An 18,740-nucleotide genomic window follows, 5' to 3' on the forward strand; every position below is an offset into this window, starting at 1 on the left:
AAATAAATTAATCTCTCTTCGTGTCAGTGTATACATTCACAAGTCTAGATATACGTTATATTATTTCAATTTAAATTTAAATATTAAATTTTATATTTGTGATATGCATCTAAATCTGTTAATATATACATAAAAAAAATTATCCAAAAAAAATGAATTTTAGATTTTTCATACGGTCGCATAGGACAATATAGGTTGAAAACGCATCTATTGGGCAGAAAGGAAAATAAAACAGTAATGCGGATCAACAAATTTAAGAAAACACCAATTCTAATTTGGATAAAAATTGGAAATTATTCTAGTTAAACGGTATGCTTTATATGGTAAGACTTGTATTAATTAATTACAAATTTATTACCCCACAAAATTACTTTTAACGTAAAACTGTAAAAAAAAAAAAAAAAAAGTGTAGAAACAAATGAAGTCAACCGGTCTTCCAAAGAGTTTTTCGTGTGTTCAGGGGCGAAGACTTTGACTGAGAAATCTGAAAACGACCCCGTTGCTGACTGCTATATTTCTACAAAGACCGTCCTGCTTAGAATAAACCCCCAATATTGGTCAGTATTACAAGAATACTTTCTAGCGCAGGCTTGTAGGCAAATGGCCGGGTCTACTCAACTCTAAAATTTTACTTTTGCACTGTCCTTTAAACTAGTCAAGTCATTTTCATTTTCATTTTGAAGAAAAAAAAAAAGAGGAGTCATTTTTACATTTACCTAAATATTAAGTATTATTTCTAAAAGTTATATAATTTTTAAAAAATTTTACTTAGGGACACTGCTAAGTTTGTGCTCAAACGTGGGAAAAGAAAAAAGCACTACTTTCTTTAACAAGGTATCACTATTGCAATTATATGGTATGATATAAGAACTAGTGAATGTAAGTGGATACAAAATAAAACGAAGAATTGCATCATTGTACAATACAAAACATATTAAGCTTCCATAAGCACGAGTGTGAGGTAAAATGGATCTAGAGAGTGAATTGTGTGTAGTTTTTAAGCTATACAATTATAATTTCATATAAATAAAGTATATTCAAATTTCTCTGCTAATCTATATATTTGTATACTGTAACAATTTTTTTGATGTTGTGTATATAAAATAAAAAAAAATAATTTAAAAAATGTGTCGATGATACAAATAAATAAAAATCATGCAAATAAACACTATCCAAACAAACCAAATCATCCAATTAGCAACAATTTTAGTGCAATTTAAGCACCAAGGCACAAAACCACAAGCCTAAGCCTAAGGTGGAAAAATAAAAGGCCTAATGAGAATGTACTAGAAGAGCTGCAATTGGATGCAGCAACGTGCAAGTGAATTCTCATTGGAGGACGGGTCAATTCATTCAAAAAGTCCGATTCCACGAGGCTAATGTTGCAATTAACTCCAAAATCTCAGGCAAAGTTTCCACCCATTTTTCTATAATTAGACCCAACGCTCCAATTCTACATTCCAACGATCCGAGAAACATGGCTGGATCAAGTCACGGCAACAGCCGTCTACTACTACTGCTGTTAACGTTTCTGCTGCTCCTATGTAGCTCATTTTTCAGCTCTTCACTTGCTGAAATCATTTTCGAGGAGAGATTTGAGGGTATGATTTTTTAATTTCTACTTCCATTTTCTTGTACCCTTCTCTAGTTTTCATGTGTACAAGTACCAAGTGGCAGGAAAGTATGGAAAGAAGGGTTGATTTTCCCTGGAGCTGTGTCTGCTGGCAGCTCAGTTTCTTGAACTCAAAACTAGAAAAAGGGCTGAACTGTTTTGAATCCAGCAAAATGGCCTGATGGGGTGGCGATATGCTCTTTAATGCTAGTAGGGAATACCAAGCAAACCCTTTGTTTGGTTGTTGCTGTCGTTGTCGTTATAGGACAAAGTTTTTCATTTTCTTTTTTACTGTACTTCTTGAAATTTTGTGTTTTGAAGTTTTTGAAGTGGATTTTGTTTGCTGAATTTGAGATTATGGTTTTGTTCATAAAGTTGCATCTTTTATGTGCTTGGACTGGTTGATTCATGTGCTTCTTTTGGTCTGTGAAAGATGGGTGGCAGAGCAGGTGGGTCAAGTCGGATTGGAAAAAGAGTGAAGGGAAAGCAGGTTCTTTTAAGCACACTGCTGGAAAGTGGCCTGGTGATCCTGATGATAAAGGTTTATATCTGTCACTATTTGTATTCTTTACCTTAGTTAGATTCTTCTTCAGAAATATATCTGCGCTTGGACATTCTTCTTCTTTACCTTAGTAGAGAGTTTTCAACTTGTAGAGCTGAAATATTTTGCCTGTTTCTTCCGTACTCTTACTCTGATTGTTGTCTCCTCGGGAAGTAATAGCGCACTGCTGGAAAGTTGTCTCGTCTTCCTTCAAATAGATCATTAAGCTGAAGGTCTAATCTGCAAAAATGGCATATATTTTTAACTAAGCACAGCTGAAGTTGTACGGTAGTGCTTATCTTGTTAGATATATTTCCGTATAATTGTGTCATATATGTGGCAAATGCAGCTTATATTCACAGCACAGCTTGCAAAAGTTCAATTCATACAATGTACATTTGCTGCATATCTTTTTTATCTCATCTCGTTCCATAGAAAGATCCATTTATGTTAAACAAGAGGGCTTCATGTTTTTGTTTTTAGTCCTCCCTTGTGAATGTGGGTTGTCATTTTGCTCAAGCATTGCTCTCAGATATTCTTCCAATCCGTCAGAGATAGGAGAATACTTGGTTCAATTGTAGAGCTGGCCTTGCTGTTTCTGTCAAATGGTCTTACCAGGAGGTTGTGGCTAAGTTCCTTCTTTAGCAAGAAACAATCAGAAAAATGTGAAAAACTAACTCAAAAGAGAATATAGTTCTAAATTACTCTTGTCTTAAAAAGAGATTTTACAACATTTGGGGCTTGGACTTTCTTAAGATCCTTGTTGTAGTTTATTCATAAACCTCCTTCAATTTTTTTTCCTCTCTAAAATCTTTTTCTTAATTAGGTGAAGAAGAATGCCTATCTGTTTAAGTGCCTTTTTTAAGATTTTCTACATAACTATACAGAAAGGTTCGATAGAAAAGGGCTCAAATCTTCATAGAAAACTTGTAGGTGAAATAGAAGTAGCCTATACTTTTGTTGACATCATATCTTCTGTTTTATGGTGGAAAAGTTCTTCGTGTCATCATCCTATATTGTGTGTTTACTTCATAGTCATAGTTATTAAATTACTTAGTGGGGTTTGGATTGTTTTCTTTTGCCTAGATGACATGTTAAGTGAACCGTGTTTTCTCATTCTTGTTCCTCCAAAGTGAATGCATGGATGAAGAAAGAAGTCTTTTAAAATTTGGGATGAAAGTCAACCCTCTCATGGATTTACTATTAAGATTGAATTTCCCTCTCTTGTTTCTCATCTGAATGTAGTTTGGTACTTGACATGTGTTTAAGAGTGATGTGTTACTAAGTTATTTGATCTCAGATAGTAAGAATTCTGAATTTTTTCAGGTATCCAGACATCTACTGATGCTAGACATTTTGCAATATCTGCAAAAATACCGGAATTTAGCAACAAAAACAGGACACTGGTTTTACAATATTCTATAAGGCTTGAGCAGGATATTGAATGTGGAGGAGGTTACATAAAGCTTCTTTCTGGATTTGTCAATCAGAAGAAATTTGGTGGTGACACTCCTTACAGGTCGAGTGTTTTTTTTCCTTTTTTTTTTTACATGTAGTTTGCCTTCCTTGTATTTTTATCTTTAGTATGATCTTCACTTAGATGGCATCCTGTTTTAGTTGCATCCTTTATTTTTCCCCATAGGAAAAGTACATGCATATCCTTGAAGTGTCATATTCGAGCTTCAGTTTTTAATTATTCATGTGTTTGTGCACTCTTGCATTGTGGCTCATTCTAGGGGTATGTTGTGGTCCTTTATTATTCAATTGCATCTTAATTTGAACATGTAAGTAATGCTGGTTTTGTAATGGATGAAAATGAAATAAATGTCTGTTAGCAATACCTTAGTGATGCTCTGTATGTTATGTAAACTAATTAACTATAGTGATTGATCTGTCATATCTAACTTGTTGTGAGGAAAGCTTGAATGATGTATTGTCCAACAATTACTTCATCTGTGCATTGGGTTTAAGGGTGGTCTTTTTTTCTTTCTTACCTACCTTTTGTATGCTGCTAGACTTCTTAACTGGTTATACTCTTAATCACCAATTATGTACTTTGGATGTTTTTTGAACCTTTTGCTCTCATAAGGCATGTACTGCTATTCTCGGTGTCCTTCGTTTAATCTTTTGTCTGGACAATGCTCATATATGCTTTTTAAAATCAATTCAATGTTTGTCTTGCAGTGTAATGTTTGGACCAGATTTATGTGGCACACAGACTAAGAAACTTCATGTTATATACTCCTATCAAGGGCAGAATTACCCCATCAAGAAGGACTTGCAATGTGAAACAGACAAGTTTACCCACTTCTATACATTCATTCTTAGGCCTGATGCAACATATAGCGTTCTGATTGATGGTAGAGAAAGAGATTCAGGGAGCTTGTATACTGACTGGGATATCCTTCCTCCTCGGAAAATCAAGGCTGTGAACGCAAAAAAGGTTCGTTTCAGTGCCAAAAAAAAAACTTCTGAAATTAATCAAAACTTCAATGTCTTTTTGGTTTAAAGATTTGTACTTTGTCTTTATGCCATTGCTTCAAAGTGAAAAGGGTCCACTTTTTAAGCATGCACATCAGAACTATTAACTTTCTGTTGGCTATTATTTTTAGTAAAATTGAAAATTTTTGGTTGCATTCCTGCCACAGGACAGATGAAATAGAGGTTCTCGTATCTGGTACCTCTTTTCATATGAGTTACAGATGCAGTATGGGTTCTGGTTGTTAGTACTCTCTCTTATGCAAGTGACAAATAGAATATAGGTTCTGGTAAATGGTAATCTTTCTTATGTGGAAACTTAATTTTATATTTGCAGCCTGCAGACTGGGATGATAGAGAATATATTGAAGATCCGAATGATGTGAAACCGAAGGTATTATGTTGCCACACAAATTCATTTATTTATCTATGTATCGTACTGCACATATAGTGTGTAAGCTAAGCACTTCTGAATTTTCTTGGCAATGCAGGGATATGACTCAATTCCCCGAGAAATTCCTGATCCTAATGCTGTAAAGGTAAGTTATGCTTTTTATCTTGCTTTGTCAACTAACCATGCTGTGTTCCATTAGAAGTGTCGCCCAGGTTGTTTTAGTGTTCTAGTTGGCTTCGTGCATTTTTCTTGATTTTTGTACTCTAAGTGTGTTATGGGCTCTTAAAAATAATTGTTCATGAAATAAATAGGCAGATTAAATTGTCTTCATCTCAATATCCAGATATTAAACTCTCCTTCTCTCTCTCCCCCCTCCCTTACCTCCGCGCCCCCTTTTTACACATGCTAAAATGCTAAGTTATGGTACTAACAATTTATTAAGTATTAAAGTAGTAATTTGAGTAGAAATATGTTGGACCATACTGAGGGATTAGTGTGAAGAGAAGAACAGAATCGTACTAGAGACTGTTTTCCAAAGACCACAACATAAGGGCAAGATTATACTTTCTCAGAGACTGAGAGAGAGAGAGAGATAGAGATTATGATTTTCGGGTTCTAAACTAATATTCTCTTCATCAGCCTGATCATTGGGATGAAGAGGAAGATGGCATATGGAAACCGCCGAAGATACCTAATCCAGCATATAAGGGACCATGGAAGCGTAAGGTATGTCAGGAGCTACCTCATTCAGATGGTTTGAGTTTATTAATCAATGTATTTTCTCAGCAAGACTGCCTTTTCATGTTGCAGAAGATAAAGAATCCTAACTACAAAGGGAAGTGGAAGATTCCTTGGATCGATAATCCAGGTACTGTATGAGTAGACTTGCTCTAATTCTCGGGTGCACTTGTGATGATTCACAAAAAAGCATTATATGACTTCAATCTTTTAGTATCTTGTAGCTTCTGATTACATACATCTTATGAACAGAATTTGAAGATGATCCTGACCTGTACGTGTTGAAGCCCATCAAATATGTGGGCATTGAAGTCTGGCAGGTAAAATGGTAGTTCAGTTCCTCTAGCATCATATTTCAAGCATTTTCCTTCTCATTCGATGTTTGGTTTTTAACATCAACATTGGACACTGCAATCATTTTTTTAACAAATATAGGATAGTGATATCTTAGAAGCTTACTATGATTTGTGATCAATTGCAGGTTAAAGCTGGATCTGTTTATGACAATATTTTGATATGTGATGATCCAGAATATGCCAAAGAAGTTGTGCAGGAAGTTTTGTCCAATAGGGAGGTGAGACTCTGTTCCTCCACTTATTGGCCAATCAGTGGCTGCATTCGTGTCTAGGTATTAGTATTTTACTGTCTTGTTTTCTTAAAATTTCAGGTTGAGAAGGAGGCTTTTGAGGAAGCAGAAAAAATTAGGAAAGCGAAGGAAGAAGAGGTTGAGGCCTGACTCCTGATAGGTCTTCCTTCATTAGTTAAAAAAAGAAAAACAATGTCTAAATTGTTTGCGACCTTGTTTATGCAGGAAGCTCAAAGAGCAAGAGAGGAAGGTGAAAGGAGGAGACAAGAAAGGGGTCACGATCGACGGAAAGATCGATACAGAGACAGATATAGAAGGGTTAGTAAACATTTTTTTTTATATTCTCAGAACTACTTACCAATGTCTGACATACCTTTTTTGGTTAATACTATAATTTAGATTTATTCTATGAATGTATCTGTGGTAGACTCTTTCTATCAATAATGCTACCAGACATCTGGTGGACTAAAATATGATTTTGCTTTATCTTCTTCAAGTTACTACGTACCTTTCTTCTTTATGGACTCCATTGTTAATTAACTTGTTTTAGTTAGTCGAATCACACATTGATACTTTAGTTTCAGCAGCTGAAATCTATGACTGCTTCATGATATACATGGATTCCTAATAAGATACGTGCTTGAGATAAACTAACATAAATATGCACGCAGGCGCACACACACACGCACACACATAAGAATGTGTATTACATTGCTTAGTCCTGGCAAAGTGTTTAATCGGCCAGTTATTGCATGTTGGAAATTAGGTTCCTTCCAAAAGTTCATTCTTTGTGTTTGTTTGTCAAATCTGATCTGTATAACTCCTGTATATCTGTTTTGCAGCATGATCGCCATGACTACGGTGATTATCATGTAAGTTTGCATATCTCATCTTTTCTAAGGCTGAAATATGTAAATATTTCGATAAAACTTGCTGACAAATAACAGAACTAGAGTGTTTTTGTCTGACTGTTGTTTCTGATTATTCTTCACTTTTTGTTAAGATAAATTTTGCAAATATTATGTCCTTCACATTTGAATCATAATCAGCTTCATTTTCATTTTTTTTGTTTTGTTTGCAAGTTCTGGATTGTACAATTAACACTGCAAATCTCCATGTTGCTATGCAGGACGAACTGTGAGAAAGTGACATTTTGCTTTTCTTCTCTCGCGGACTACAAATTGTCTCGTCTACTTTGGCCTTGTATTTTGATTTCCTGTTGTAACAGCTAGTGTAGGTGGATTTTGGACAAGCAATAGGCATTATTCATGTGCAGATTATGAAGCTCAAGTTAGTTGAGGGTAACTGGCAAGCTTGAGCAATTTTATGTTTACTTCTAAAGAAACTCCAGCAGTAGAACTGGAGTACTAGCTATCCTCTGTGCTCTTATTGAATGGAATCATTTGCTTTTTGTTCGGATGAAAACTTCGTTTCTACCAAACAGAGAGAGAGGAAATGATCTTGGTTCAATGCATTTTTTTCCCCCAAGGTTGAAGGAGAAAACATTAAAAGATAAAAAATAAGAACGTAAAACAGAAAACCTAAACTGCATTTCTATACTAAGCTGGACATAAGCTAGGCTATGTTGAACTCCAGAAAGTTTCCTTGCCTACCCAGAACACGGTCCGATGAACCAGTCGTTGTCTTCCCCACAAAGTAGTCTGCCCATTTTCAGAATGCTGTCAAGGAAAATACTACTACATCTGCGCAGCCCCCAAAAGCAACTCCTCATGGGAATGAATGTGTTGGCTCCTCCCATGGCTGGCTTGTCCATGTTAAACCTTCCGGTGATCTCTTTTGCCTTTTCGATCCATTTCTCAACGACAAGACTGCTCCTCTACTTCCTAACAGTCACTACATTCTTATACCTGCTCTGGAGTCACTTCCTGACTGGTCTCGAGGTTCCTATCCATTTAAGGTTGTTTTATCTGCATACCCATCAGCAAAGTTAAGAGATAGTACTGATGATAGCAACCCAGAAGAAGAACAACAAACTTTTGTGAATGTTACATTATTTATGACAAGAATTTTGTTAACATTTCAATAAGCAGTCAGTGACGGAAAACCATAAAAATGCCTAATACTGGCCAAATAGTATACAAGACTTGAAGCAATCTACTTTAAGCTCAACCTCTCTTGATACAGCCACCATAGAACCTAGAACAGAAAAATGATCCTCAGTTCTTTTGAGTGCTTCAACTGTATTCACTGCATCACCTTCCACACCAAAGCCACAGAGTCTGCAGCTATGCTGCCAGCTCAATAACCATTCTAGCAGCTACTGTTTCAGCATATTGGTCGTGCCCCTTCAAACCTCTCAGCAAAACCAGCTATAAAACAACCTTCACCATCTCTGACTACCATCCAACCACCAAAACAGCGTCTGTCCTAATAGCTCCATTTAAAGATTTTTCACACTCCCAGCTGGAGGATGGTGCCAGCGTGATACTCCCAACTAAGCCTTCAATTGAGGAGTACTAAGATTAGCTTCATGGAAATCCATCAGAACATAAGGTAGTCATACTGAAATTTAGACAACATCCTCATGATTACATCGGAGTGCACAAGCTGCACGTGGTCATAAACTGCTTGCTTGAAGAATTCAGAAGGGGATCTGGGGTCTGATACATCAGCTGTCCTGGACTCCCAGTATCAGGCATAAACATACTATTAGAAAGATTTATCTAATTTAGTCACATTAGCAATTGAATTTCAAATGCCTTAAGTTAATGTGGTAGATAATCAATTTTATTGTCAAAAACACTAGAACTATATACAAAAGAATAACAAGTTATATATTTTAAGATGTAATAACAAGAAGAGGACAGAAGATTGGGAACGATAATTAGAAAGCTGACAAAGATTTCAAAATACTGACCAGCAATCTTCTTCCCACTGAAGCATCTTCCACAGATGGAAACCACGCCACTGTTGGCTGTACTCTGAACCCGATTGACAGCTGGCCTGTTGTTACTCAGCCATGTTTGCTGCTTAAGTACTGGCATCAATGATAAAAACCCAAGAGAGATAAATTATGTCCCAACATAAATACAAGAGAAATTAACAAGCAACATGAAATGTATAGTAATACTGACATTCAAGCGTTTAGTGCAGAGAGGACCTGTATGGTGGCTTTACTCCTTCATCCACTCTATTCCTTTAGCAATTCTCAGAAATTACTAAAATTATGCTTTAACTGATTTGATTAAGTTGTAAACTCATCTCAATTATTAAAGCCCAGGTTGAAGATGTAAATACAGTAGAGATATAAGGTCTCAGAAAACAAGAGAAAAGGGTATCCAATTTAAATACTACTCATACCCTCCCCTTAATTAGGATGAAACAAGTGAATGTTGTTAATTTACATTAGTGGACCATGAAAATTCTACTGGATTTTGAAGCATCAACATGCAATGCCTGTAATAAGGCAAAGAAGAAATCTTTGTGTATTACTGAAAGATTTTTCTCAATGATGAATGATGTATGTTTTACATCTTTAAACTCAAAAGGCATTCAAATAAATAGAGGAAGAGAGAGAGAATCTTAAAAAAAGAAAAAAAAAAAAGAGTACCCGGGAAAGACTAAGGATAAGGCAATCCAAATATACTTATTTTATCCAGAAAAGTATTTTGGTAAGACTGATATTTGTTCTGGAAAACACAGGGAAGCACCAAAATAAGAATAACTTAAATAACTCACCAACTAGTCCCATTTGATACACTGCCTTTCTGCATCCCCATGACTCTCTGCAATCCATCAATCATGTACTTGCATGTTTGGCCATTTGGCACAAACCCCATTTTTATCATGCTATCTTGAAACTCCATCAATTTAACCATATCGCCTTTCTCACAGAGAATTCTTATAAGTTCATTGTAACACCCTGTGTCAAAAACCTGGAATTCCTCAGCGAAGAATCTCAGGAGATATTCTGCCTCACTAAAATTGCTTTTTTGGCACAATCTCTTTATCAAAGCTCTGCAAATTTCAATATCCGGCCATACACCAGATTCAGCCATTTCCTTAATCAAGTTTTCAGCCTCCTTGCATCTACTTAATTTACACAAACAACATATAATAGCTTTATAGGATACTAAGTCCAGCCTCATATTCTTGGATACCATCTGAGCTTTTAAATCTAATGCCTCCTCCAAAGAGTTGCATCGGCAAAAAGAACTAACCAAGTTACATAAGATCTCTGGATTAGGCTCATAGCTGGGACAAGCTATTCGTTCCAGAAGACTCTTTGCAGCAAAAGGTCGATTTTCCCTACACAAAGCAATTCCTAAGTAATCATATACATCTTGAGATACTAAGATTCCAAATCTCTGAAGCTCCACAACCAAATTTAAAGCTGAAATCAAGGAACCCTGTTTGTGGTAACCTTCCACAAGCATCCTGCTACTGAACTCATCAGGGTGAATCCCATCTCCAATCATGTCATGCAACAAGGACCTCGCCTCTTGCATCATCCCCTCTTTGCAGTAACCAACGAGAAGAGTATTAAAGGCCCTAAGATCTGGTTTTAAACCCCTATGTATCATTGTTGAGAAGAGCTGATGAGCAACACTGACGTTACCTCCTTTACAGAAGCCATTTATCAGTGCAGTGTAAGTAAGTAGATCAGGCACAACTCCTCTCCTAAACATAATATGATACAAGTAAATCGCATCTTTCAACCTCTCTTTCTTAGAGTAGCTATCCATCAGCATATTGTAAGTCACTATATCAGGATCAAATCCTTCCTCTTCCATCTTCTCCAAGAATTTATTCACCTTATTCACATCCCCTTCCTTACACACAACATGAATGAGTATATTAAAGGTACAAGTATTTGGATGTAGCCCAATTCTTCCCAGCATGCCATATATTTCCCAGCATTTATCACCATAATTCATCTTTGAAAGCCCATTCAAAAGACAATTGATTGTCACAATACTCAGAACAAAATTAAGCTTAACCATCTTCCTAAAAACTCTAAAACTTTCTTTGACCATACCCATTCTGAGATAAGCCTTAATTAGCATATCAAACACAACAGGGTCCCAGTTACAATCATCTGTGCACAAGAGTAAAGTCTTAAATACATCCAATCTTTCTGAAACATTCTTGTCTAATTTCACAAGTTCACATAAAATTTTCATAGCTTGTGAAAACTTTCTAGACCATACCAATATATGAACTACAATGCAACAATTTTCAGAGTTTAACTTGAGACCCAAATCAAATTTTACCCAGCGGAAGAAAGTCAGAGCAGTTGATGAATCGGATTGACATCTTAATAGAATCCTCGAAATTTCTTGTGTCCCCAGATGACTTAAATGCCCTTGCTCTTGCATGGTCTTATGGAGAAGGGACAAGGACAAATGAGCATCATCTTTTAGCTTCAGAGTAGAGCACACAAGACTGACTATGTTGTTAGGATTTTGAGTTTCAGGGAGAAGATTGTAAAATGGGTTCGAGATGGGTTTGTTCTTATTAATGTCTGGTACCCTTTGCAGAGATGATGAATAATTTTGTGATTTTGGTTCAAAATGTTTGAATCTAAAAATTGCTTGAGGATAGGGTAATCTAGACTTTCCCGGTTTAGAAATTTGGTTCATTTGTGACCACTGGAATCCAAGTTTCCCAAGCTTGAGACGAAGAAGTCCATTAATAGAAGCTGCTCATTTTTCAAAGGTCTCCAACTTGTCAGAGCTGACAATCGCAGTGAGGTCAGAAGTTTGGGCGCCTATTAAGATTAAGTTAGTAGTCCAAGAACTGAGTGAAGCCAAATACTGAGACAGATGGCTCAGCTGAAAATACGCTTATATGCTTCTTGATACCCTGAATATCATGCCCAAAATTATGAATCAGATGGGGACAAATGTTGGACCAATGCAATCACAACAAAAAAAAAAATGGAAGGCAACGAGTAATCAACAGATGAATGAAAAACAGAGGTGTAAATATTAAAACATAAGCTATTTAAACAGTAATCCAAGAGAAAGGAAATACAGGTAATGGAGAAATTTTGCCAAATCGAGAAATGAAAGTTCATAAAGTCTGCAATTGAGAAGTTTCAACCCAAAATAATCCCAGTTCCAGAATTTAAGTCCAAAGTCAGTAATAGCAAGTTTCCTGGATTTACATCCAGAAAATGCACTCGTCAAAAAGAAAGACACCCACAGTTTGCAAAACTGCAGGAAAACTGAAATTTTGAGCTATGAAATCAGCATTAGAATAAATACAGGAAGGTTCTGATTTTGCTCATGCAATTCAATTATAGCAGCATAGACAGAGAATTAATCAACACCTTACAGGATTATTGACTTCCTACATCAAACAGAGTAGAAAAAACCCATTTCACCATGAAAATTAAAATGTTCAAAGATAGAAAAATTACCCGACTAGGAGCAGCAGCTTTACTAGTGTAGTAGTTGATGATTCCAGGCACTATAAGGAACTCATGTTTAGCTGCGGGTAGGCTTAGGGGAAAATGGTGGGCTGAGTCCTGAACCGGGTCAGTAAGTTGGAAAATCAGTGTATTAACCCGATGTTCGTTTTTTCTGCTCGTTTCGGTCTGCTGTTAACTGGGTATTATTCAAACACTTGAGTAGACTTGATTTTCAAAAATTCAATGGTTCAAATTATATCACACTATCTCACCCAAGTGATATGGTATAATTTGGATCATTGAATCTTTATAAACCGAATCTACCGAAGTTTTGAACATTATTTTCATATCTTCTTCTAAGAAAATTTAATGATGATAACTTCACATAAGTTACCGAGGTGTTTAATAGAGTATAAAATATTTTGTAACGGGCTATCTAATTAAAATAAAAAAGACTGAAATGGAATGTCAAAGTTCAATAGGTATTGAGATTCTAGATTATGTGGTAAGGTGTGAGAAATTATAAATAAGATATCATAAGTGCAAACGCTTGCCAAAAAAAAGTTATTGAAATTAAAAAAAAAAAAGTATAGCATAGTTAATCCTCTTGTGCTTTTACTCTTCTTAAATTGTCGGAATAGTTGAGTCATCTTTTAATCAACAAAAAAAAAATACAAAATTGGGTCGTAATTTGCAAACTTTAACCTAATTGATTGAGATAATGTACATTATTGTTGGATTATTATTGTGTTTTATTTTGTGCTTTACCAATGAAAATGTTGTTAGTATCAAGAAAATTAGCATCTATTGTGAAGCTCATTGCATATCATTAAGTAATCGTATGAGATGTTAGTCTGTTGAACACAACGCGGTGCAGCTATCTATTTTGATAAAACAATTAAAGATAAAATTGAAAAAATGAGGGCAGATTTATGTATATTCTCAAGCCTCCAATTTGAGTAGAGAGGTAGACATACATGACCTAAATTTTCTTTATCTACTTATTGGTTTCATGTTTATTTTTTATAATTCCTCAATACGTAACTAATATATATATATATATATATATATATATATATATATATATATATATATATATATATATATAACCAAGCCTTTACAACTACATACTTAAGGCTCTGTTTGTTTGTTTTGAGAGAATAGGAGGGAAAGAAAATGGAGGGACAAGGTATTATTATGTTTATACCAATATTTTAGGAGGAAAATGAAGGGTAAGATCTAGTTATTTTTTATCATATTGCTTTCGTCCAGATGTGGTCTAAAACAGAAAGGAACCAAAATAACTGAAAATTTAAAAATGTCTTAACGAACCTATCGATTTATAAATTAGATTTTTAAACAGATAAAAAAATAACTAAAACGTACCAGTTTCCTTTCCTTTCCTTTCTTGGTGCAAGTAATATTTTTAATATTTTTTCTTTTTCTTTCATATTTAATCGAAACAATGTTGATGAAATCTGCTTTTCTCTAATCTCATTCTTTTTCCTTTCGACTAGAGTTATCTCCTTTCCTTTTCTTCCCTTTCCTTTTATCCAAAATGATGCATAAAAAGCGACTAAAATTGCTGACATGCATAAAACGATAAATACAATGCGAAAATGCCAACAATCAAAGAAGTGAATCATCTTGCACTTTCTTTTTATAGTTTAGAGTTGTATGTCGTGTAGAGTAGCATCTTCCATACTTAAAATGCCACTAATTGTTCGCACAACTTGTTATTTTATCTTTTATTGCACCAGCATTCATTATGCTTGGTATATCTTCCTCATATAGTAGATGTGTATAGATAAACTGGAAAGACTAATTTAAGCCAACCACCGGCAGATGCAATAAGAGAGAGAGAGGATAGAGAGGGGGGAGGAAATTAACGGAGATAGATTTAAATATTGAAGCCACGAGTGCAAGATTACGCTGAATATGAAAAGAATTGGGATAAACTTTTAGTTAATTACGATCTTTGCTCATCCCCAGAAAGCTAACAAAGGGTCTACTTTGAAAAATCTATACGACCTATATGCTATTCAAAATCTGATAACTATCTATGTGCGAATCCATTTACCAATATGTTTTGAACATCCCAACTTGGAAGATTATCCCTTGTGGATATTTTCAAGAAATGGGTTTAGGAAGTTAGCGTCTGAAAGAACCCTAAGATAAGCCTGCACAAAAAAGAAGAAGAAATTGTGTTAAGAATGTTTCCATATAGAGATGTTAAAGCCCTCCTACTAGTTGCTTGAGTAGCCATTCCTTTGTCAAGTGAATTTGTTTGAACGATTGAATACTGCAAATGCCTTCATGGACTGTGGGAAAAATAGGTGGACGCCCATTTTGGGTTGTCCAACCCGGTTTCTACCTGAAAGTAGAAACAAAACAAAAAGAAATGAAAAGGAGTAAAAAGGTAGCCTTTTCCACCGCCCCACCGAGAAATAGAGACCGACAAAAAAAATAGGAACAAAAAAAATGGGAAAGAAAGGGAACAGAGACCGACAAAAAAAATGTCTATATAAGAATCGAAAGAAGAAGCAAGAAAAACAGAGAGCTTTCGAGTCCTTCTTTCAGTTTTATCTTCCTCTAGAAAAATAGAAGAACTAAAAGATATAGCCTAGGATTTGGGTTGTGATTCACACCCGACCAAAAGCATGTGATTCAGCTGGAATATTGAATCCGAAAAATCCGCTGCGACCAAAGCTTTGGTGTAAGGTAACCCGATTTTCGATTTTGCTCGTCTTTGATTTCCAACAATGGTATCAGAGCTTCTAAGGCTGAATTCTTGCTAAGCCATGCTCTGAGAAGTGCTTTACGCTGGTTTTTTGGTTAAAGCTTAAAGCATGAGCTTTAATGGCCGATTTTGGCACACATAATTTCAAGCCATGAAATTCATGGAATATGTTCCTCATGTGGGTTAGAATATACCTGCAAAATTTCATGGTTTAATTCTCTCTTGTTGTTGAGTTTTTTAAAGTTTACATATGTGTTGTCGAGCTGTTTTCGGAGAATTTCTGTGAATTGTGTGTGCAGAATTGAATATGTTTTATTACATATTTATGTAGTACTCTGAAAGAGTTTTCCAATGCTATATCATGTGCGCAAAACGGATGCTCAGACAATGAGAAATCTGAGTTCTAGAGTCCCTAGTCGCATAACCTATAGCTATCTTCATTGACTTATGTGAACTATTGAAGAAGATGACAGGCACGTAAAAACACTTGCCATATTGTGTGGCTGGGGCTGTTCTAGCTAAAAAAAAAAGATTTTCTTTGAAAATTTGCAGAAAATCATCTATGAATCAGAAAAATATGATTCTTGCGCCAAATTTTTCTTGATTTTTGCTCTCTTGGAATATATGATAATTTGAACTATAAGTTACCATTAGAAAATAGTTCAAAAATTTTTTTAGATTCATAAAATTAAAAAAATTGGAATAAAGGCTTGTATTTAAGTCCTTAATTTTTTTTGGGTATGATTTATATATTTAAATCATGCGTGCGTTCTATTTGGAATGTTTTAATTAGGGATACCTAGTTCAATTTGTCTATGAATAATTATTGAATTATGCTATCATTTGAGAAAAAGCATTTTTTTCATGAATATTAATACATACTAAATGTATGTTGATGTATGCATTTTATGTTATTGCTATCTATGTTTTATTCAAGTGTGAGGCATGGGTTAGTTGAGTTAAAATTTTCACCCAAAAAATTAGCATGAATATATTGGAATAATACTACTTAAAGAAGTTTTAGTTTACAAGAGATGATTGGACGCTATGCGGACTTTCGATCTTGTACTAATTACTTCTAGTAAATATTATTTCAGTAATATTGGCTGCAAATGAATAATATATTTTTAGTGCTATTTTTTTTTTTTTTTTTGCATTTTTTGTCTATGTGTAGCTTGATTGAGAACATGGCTATTGCGACAAAAAATATTGTGGCTGAATTAAACAAAAGAGAGAAACTGAACGGAGATAATTTCGATGTTTGGCATCGAAAAGTTCAGTATATTCTTGAAGAGCAAGAATATTTGGAGGCTCTCCATCATACCATGAGTGAACCAGAGTATAGGGATACTCCTCACCATCAGAAGAATCTAGAGGCTTATCAAGCTTGGAAAAAGAAAAATAGTAATGCTCGCATCACGCTACTGAGTAGTATGCAAGATGATCTGATGGTTGAGTATGAGAATTATCCAACAGCTCATGAACTGTGGACCACTTTGAAGGCAAAGTTTGGAGTGACTTCATCTACTAAAGTCAGACAGCTGACAATCAAGTTTGACACTTATGTGAAAAAACAACATCACTCAATGAAGCAGCATCTGAGAGAAATGTCAAACATGATTACTGAGTTGAAGTCTGCTGGACATATATTGACTAATGAGCAACAAGTGCAAGCTATCATTAGATCACTTCCCCAGAGTTGGGAGCATATGAAAGTCAACATTACTCACAACATTAGCATCAAAACATTTCAAGATACAAGACATCATGTTGAATTAGAGGATGAGCGCCTAGAGGCAGCTAGATCTTTCGGACAGGCTTATGTTGCTGAGTCAAACACAAGTAAGCCCTCTGACTTCAAACGTGACTTCAAACGTAACAAGAAAAGAAAGGTGTTCAAAAAGACTGTTCCAGAATTTAAGAAAACTCAGACTGGCAATCGCAAGAGAAGTAAGCGCAGTGGTAAGAAAAAGGACAAGAGCAATCAATCTTGTTATAATTGTGGCAAATTAGGTCACTATGCTCGTGAATGCACTGAGCCTAAAAAGGTATTGCTCAATTCTCCTCTTAATTATAATTTTGTTTCTAGCACTGTAATGCTTGCTGAAACGAATCCTCTTTGGACTCTAGATTTAGGAGTCACAGACCATGTAGCTAGAGAAAGAGGAGCTTTTGTCGAGTATCGCCGAATTCCAACAAACACAAAATGGGTATATGTAGGAAACAATGCCAGAGTTGCAGTTAAGGGTATTGGCACTTGTAAACTATGTTTGTACGTACCAGACATTTGGCGAAACTTGGTTTCAGTTACTGTCCTTATGTGTTTGAGTTTTTGCATGAGTCTTCATGGTCATGATGTAAATATATGTCTTGGTACTCAATATTTTGGTTCCCACACCTTTTGGATAACTTTCTTGTGCTAGATGTGGTACAAGAAAATGTAAATTATGACTATTACTTTTCTTTGATTGCATCTTCTGGTAGTCATAATATTGATGCAAATACATGGCATGCTAGACTTGGCCATATTGGGCAAGAAAGAATGAATAGGCTAGTAAAAGACGGACTTTTGGGTGATAACTCAAAAGTAAACTTGTCAATATGTGTGCATTGTTTAGCAGGAAAAGCAACAAGAAAATCATTTGGTAAAGAAACTAGAGCAGAACTTCCACTGCAACTGATCCATTCTGATATATATGGTCCAATGAACGTGAGGGTAAGGCATGGAACCTATTATTTTATCACTTTTATCGATGATTTTACTCGTTTTGATCATATTTATTTGATTTTCCACAAGTTAGAAGCATTAGATTGCTTCAGACGGTATTTGAATTTGGTTGAGAATCAATTATACCAAACGATTAAAACATTGAGAACAGATCGTGGACGTGAATATCTGTCAGATCAATTTAAAGATCTATGTGATGAAAAAAGAATAAATAGGCAATTAACTATTCCTGGTACTCCGCAACAAAATGGTGTTGCTGAAAGAAGGAATAGGACTTTGTTGGATATGGTTAGGTCGATGATGGCACAAGCAAATTTGTCAAACTGCTATTGGGGAGATGCTTTGTTGACTGCCGCATATATACTTAATCGTGTGCCAACTAAATCAGTTACTTCTACTTCATATGAGTTTTGGACAAAGTGAAAGTCTGATCTAAGCAATTTGCAACCCTGGGGGTCAGCAGCATATGTTCATGATCCAAGTCATATGTATGGAAAATTGGGTCCTAGTGGCAAGAAATGTATCTTTATAAGATACTCTGAACATT

The 18,740-nt window shown here is 35.3% G+C and overlaps 2 protein-coding genes across 7 annotated transcripts; one reads left to right on the forward strand and one right to left on the reverse strand.

The window, feature by feature from the left end:
• Positions 1-1,448: 1,448 nt before the first annotated feature.
• LOC113707858 (calreticulin-3) lies at positions 1,449-7,774 on the forward strand. Its single transcript, XM_027230219.2, has 14 exons — positions 1,449-1,601; positions 2,046-2,153; positions 3,480-3,672; positions 4,338-4,596; positions 4,969-5,025; positions 5,123-5,170; positions 5,665-5,751; positions 5,836-5,893; positions 6,016-6,083; positions 6,245-6,337; positions 6,431-6,487; positions 6,575-6,667; positions 7,192-7,221; positions 7,479-7,774. Exons 1-14 carry the CDS (start codon positions 1,478-1,480, stop codon positions 7,488-7,490), a joined length of 1,287 nt encoding a protein of 428 aa, XP_027086020.2. The 5' UTR covers positions 1,449-1,477; the 3' UTR covers positions 7,491-7,774.
• Positions 7,775-7,796: 22 nt separating this feature from the next.
• LOC113707857 (pentatricopeptide repeat-containing protein At5g40400) lies at positions 7,797-12,912 on the reverse strand. Of its 6 annotated transcripts, none has more exons than XM_027230215.2 (5): positions 12,735-12,910; positions 10,049-12,175; positions 9,228-9,347; positions 8,481-8,987; positions 7,797-8,277 (listed from the first exon to the last, which is right to left on the reverse strand). In XM_027230215.2, the coding sequence occupies exons 2-3, from the start codon at positions 11,950-11,952 to the stop codon at positions 9,341-9,343; spliced, it is 1,911 nt and encodes a 636-aa protein (XP_027086016.1). In that variant the 5' UTR covers positions 11,953-12,175; positions 12,735-12,910; the 3' UTR covers positions 7,797-8,277; positions 8,481-8,987; positions 9,228-9,340. The 6 variants fall into 6 exon arrangements, with proteins under 6 accessions (XP_027086016.1, XP_027086019.1, XP_027086017.1 ...); XM_027230216.2 differs by lacking the exon at positions 7,797-8,277 and having other exon boundaries at positions 8,334-8,810; positions 8,903-8,987; XM_027230218.2 differs by lacking the exon at positions 8,481-8,987.
• Between the last annotated feature and the right edge of the window lie 5,828 nt (positions 12,913-18,740).

The sequence above is a fragment of the Coffea arabica genome, chromosome 9e (assembly GCF_036785885.1).
Source record: "Coffea arabica cultivar ET-39 chromosome 9e, Coffea Arabica ET-39 HiFi, whole genome shotgun sequence".
Taxonomy (NCBI): domain Eukaryota; kingdom Viridiplantae; phylum Streptophyta; class Magnoliopsida; order Gentianales; family Rubiaceae; genus Coffea; species Coffea arabica.

Bases quoted from the DNA above. Each gene is read 5' to 3' on its own strand.
- LOC113707858 (XM_027230219.2), top strand. From the start codon at position 1,478: ATGGCTGGATCAAGTCACGGCAACAGCCGTCTACTACTACTGCTGTTA. The intron at 5,894-6,015 runs GTACTGTATGAG...TCTTATGAACAG, and splicing joins TCCTTGGATCGATAATCCAG to AATTTGAAGATGATCCTGAC. The intron at 6,668-7,191 runs GTTAGTAAACAT...TCTGTTTTGCAG, and splicing joins ACAGAGACAGATATAGAAGG to CATGATCGCCATGACTACGG.
- LOC113707857 (XM_027230218.2), bottom strand. From the start codon at position 11,952: ATGAACCAAATTTCTAAACCGGGAAAGTCTAGATTACCCTATCCTCAA.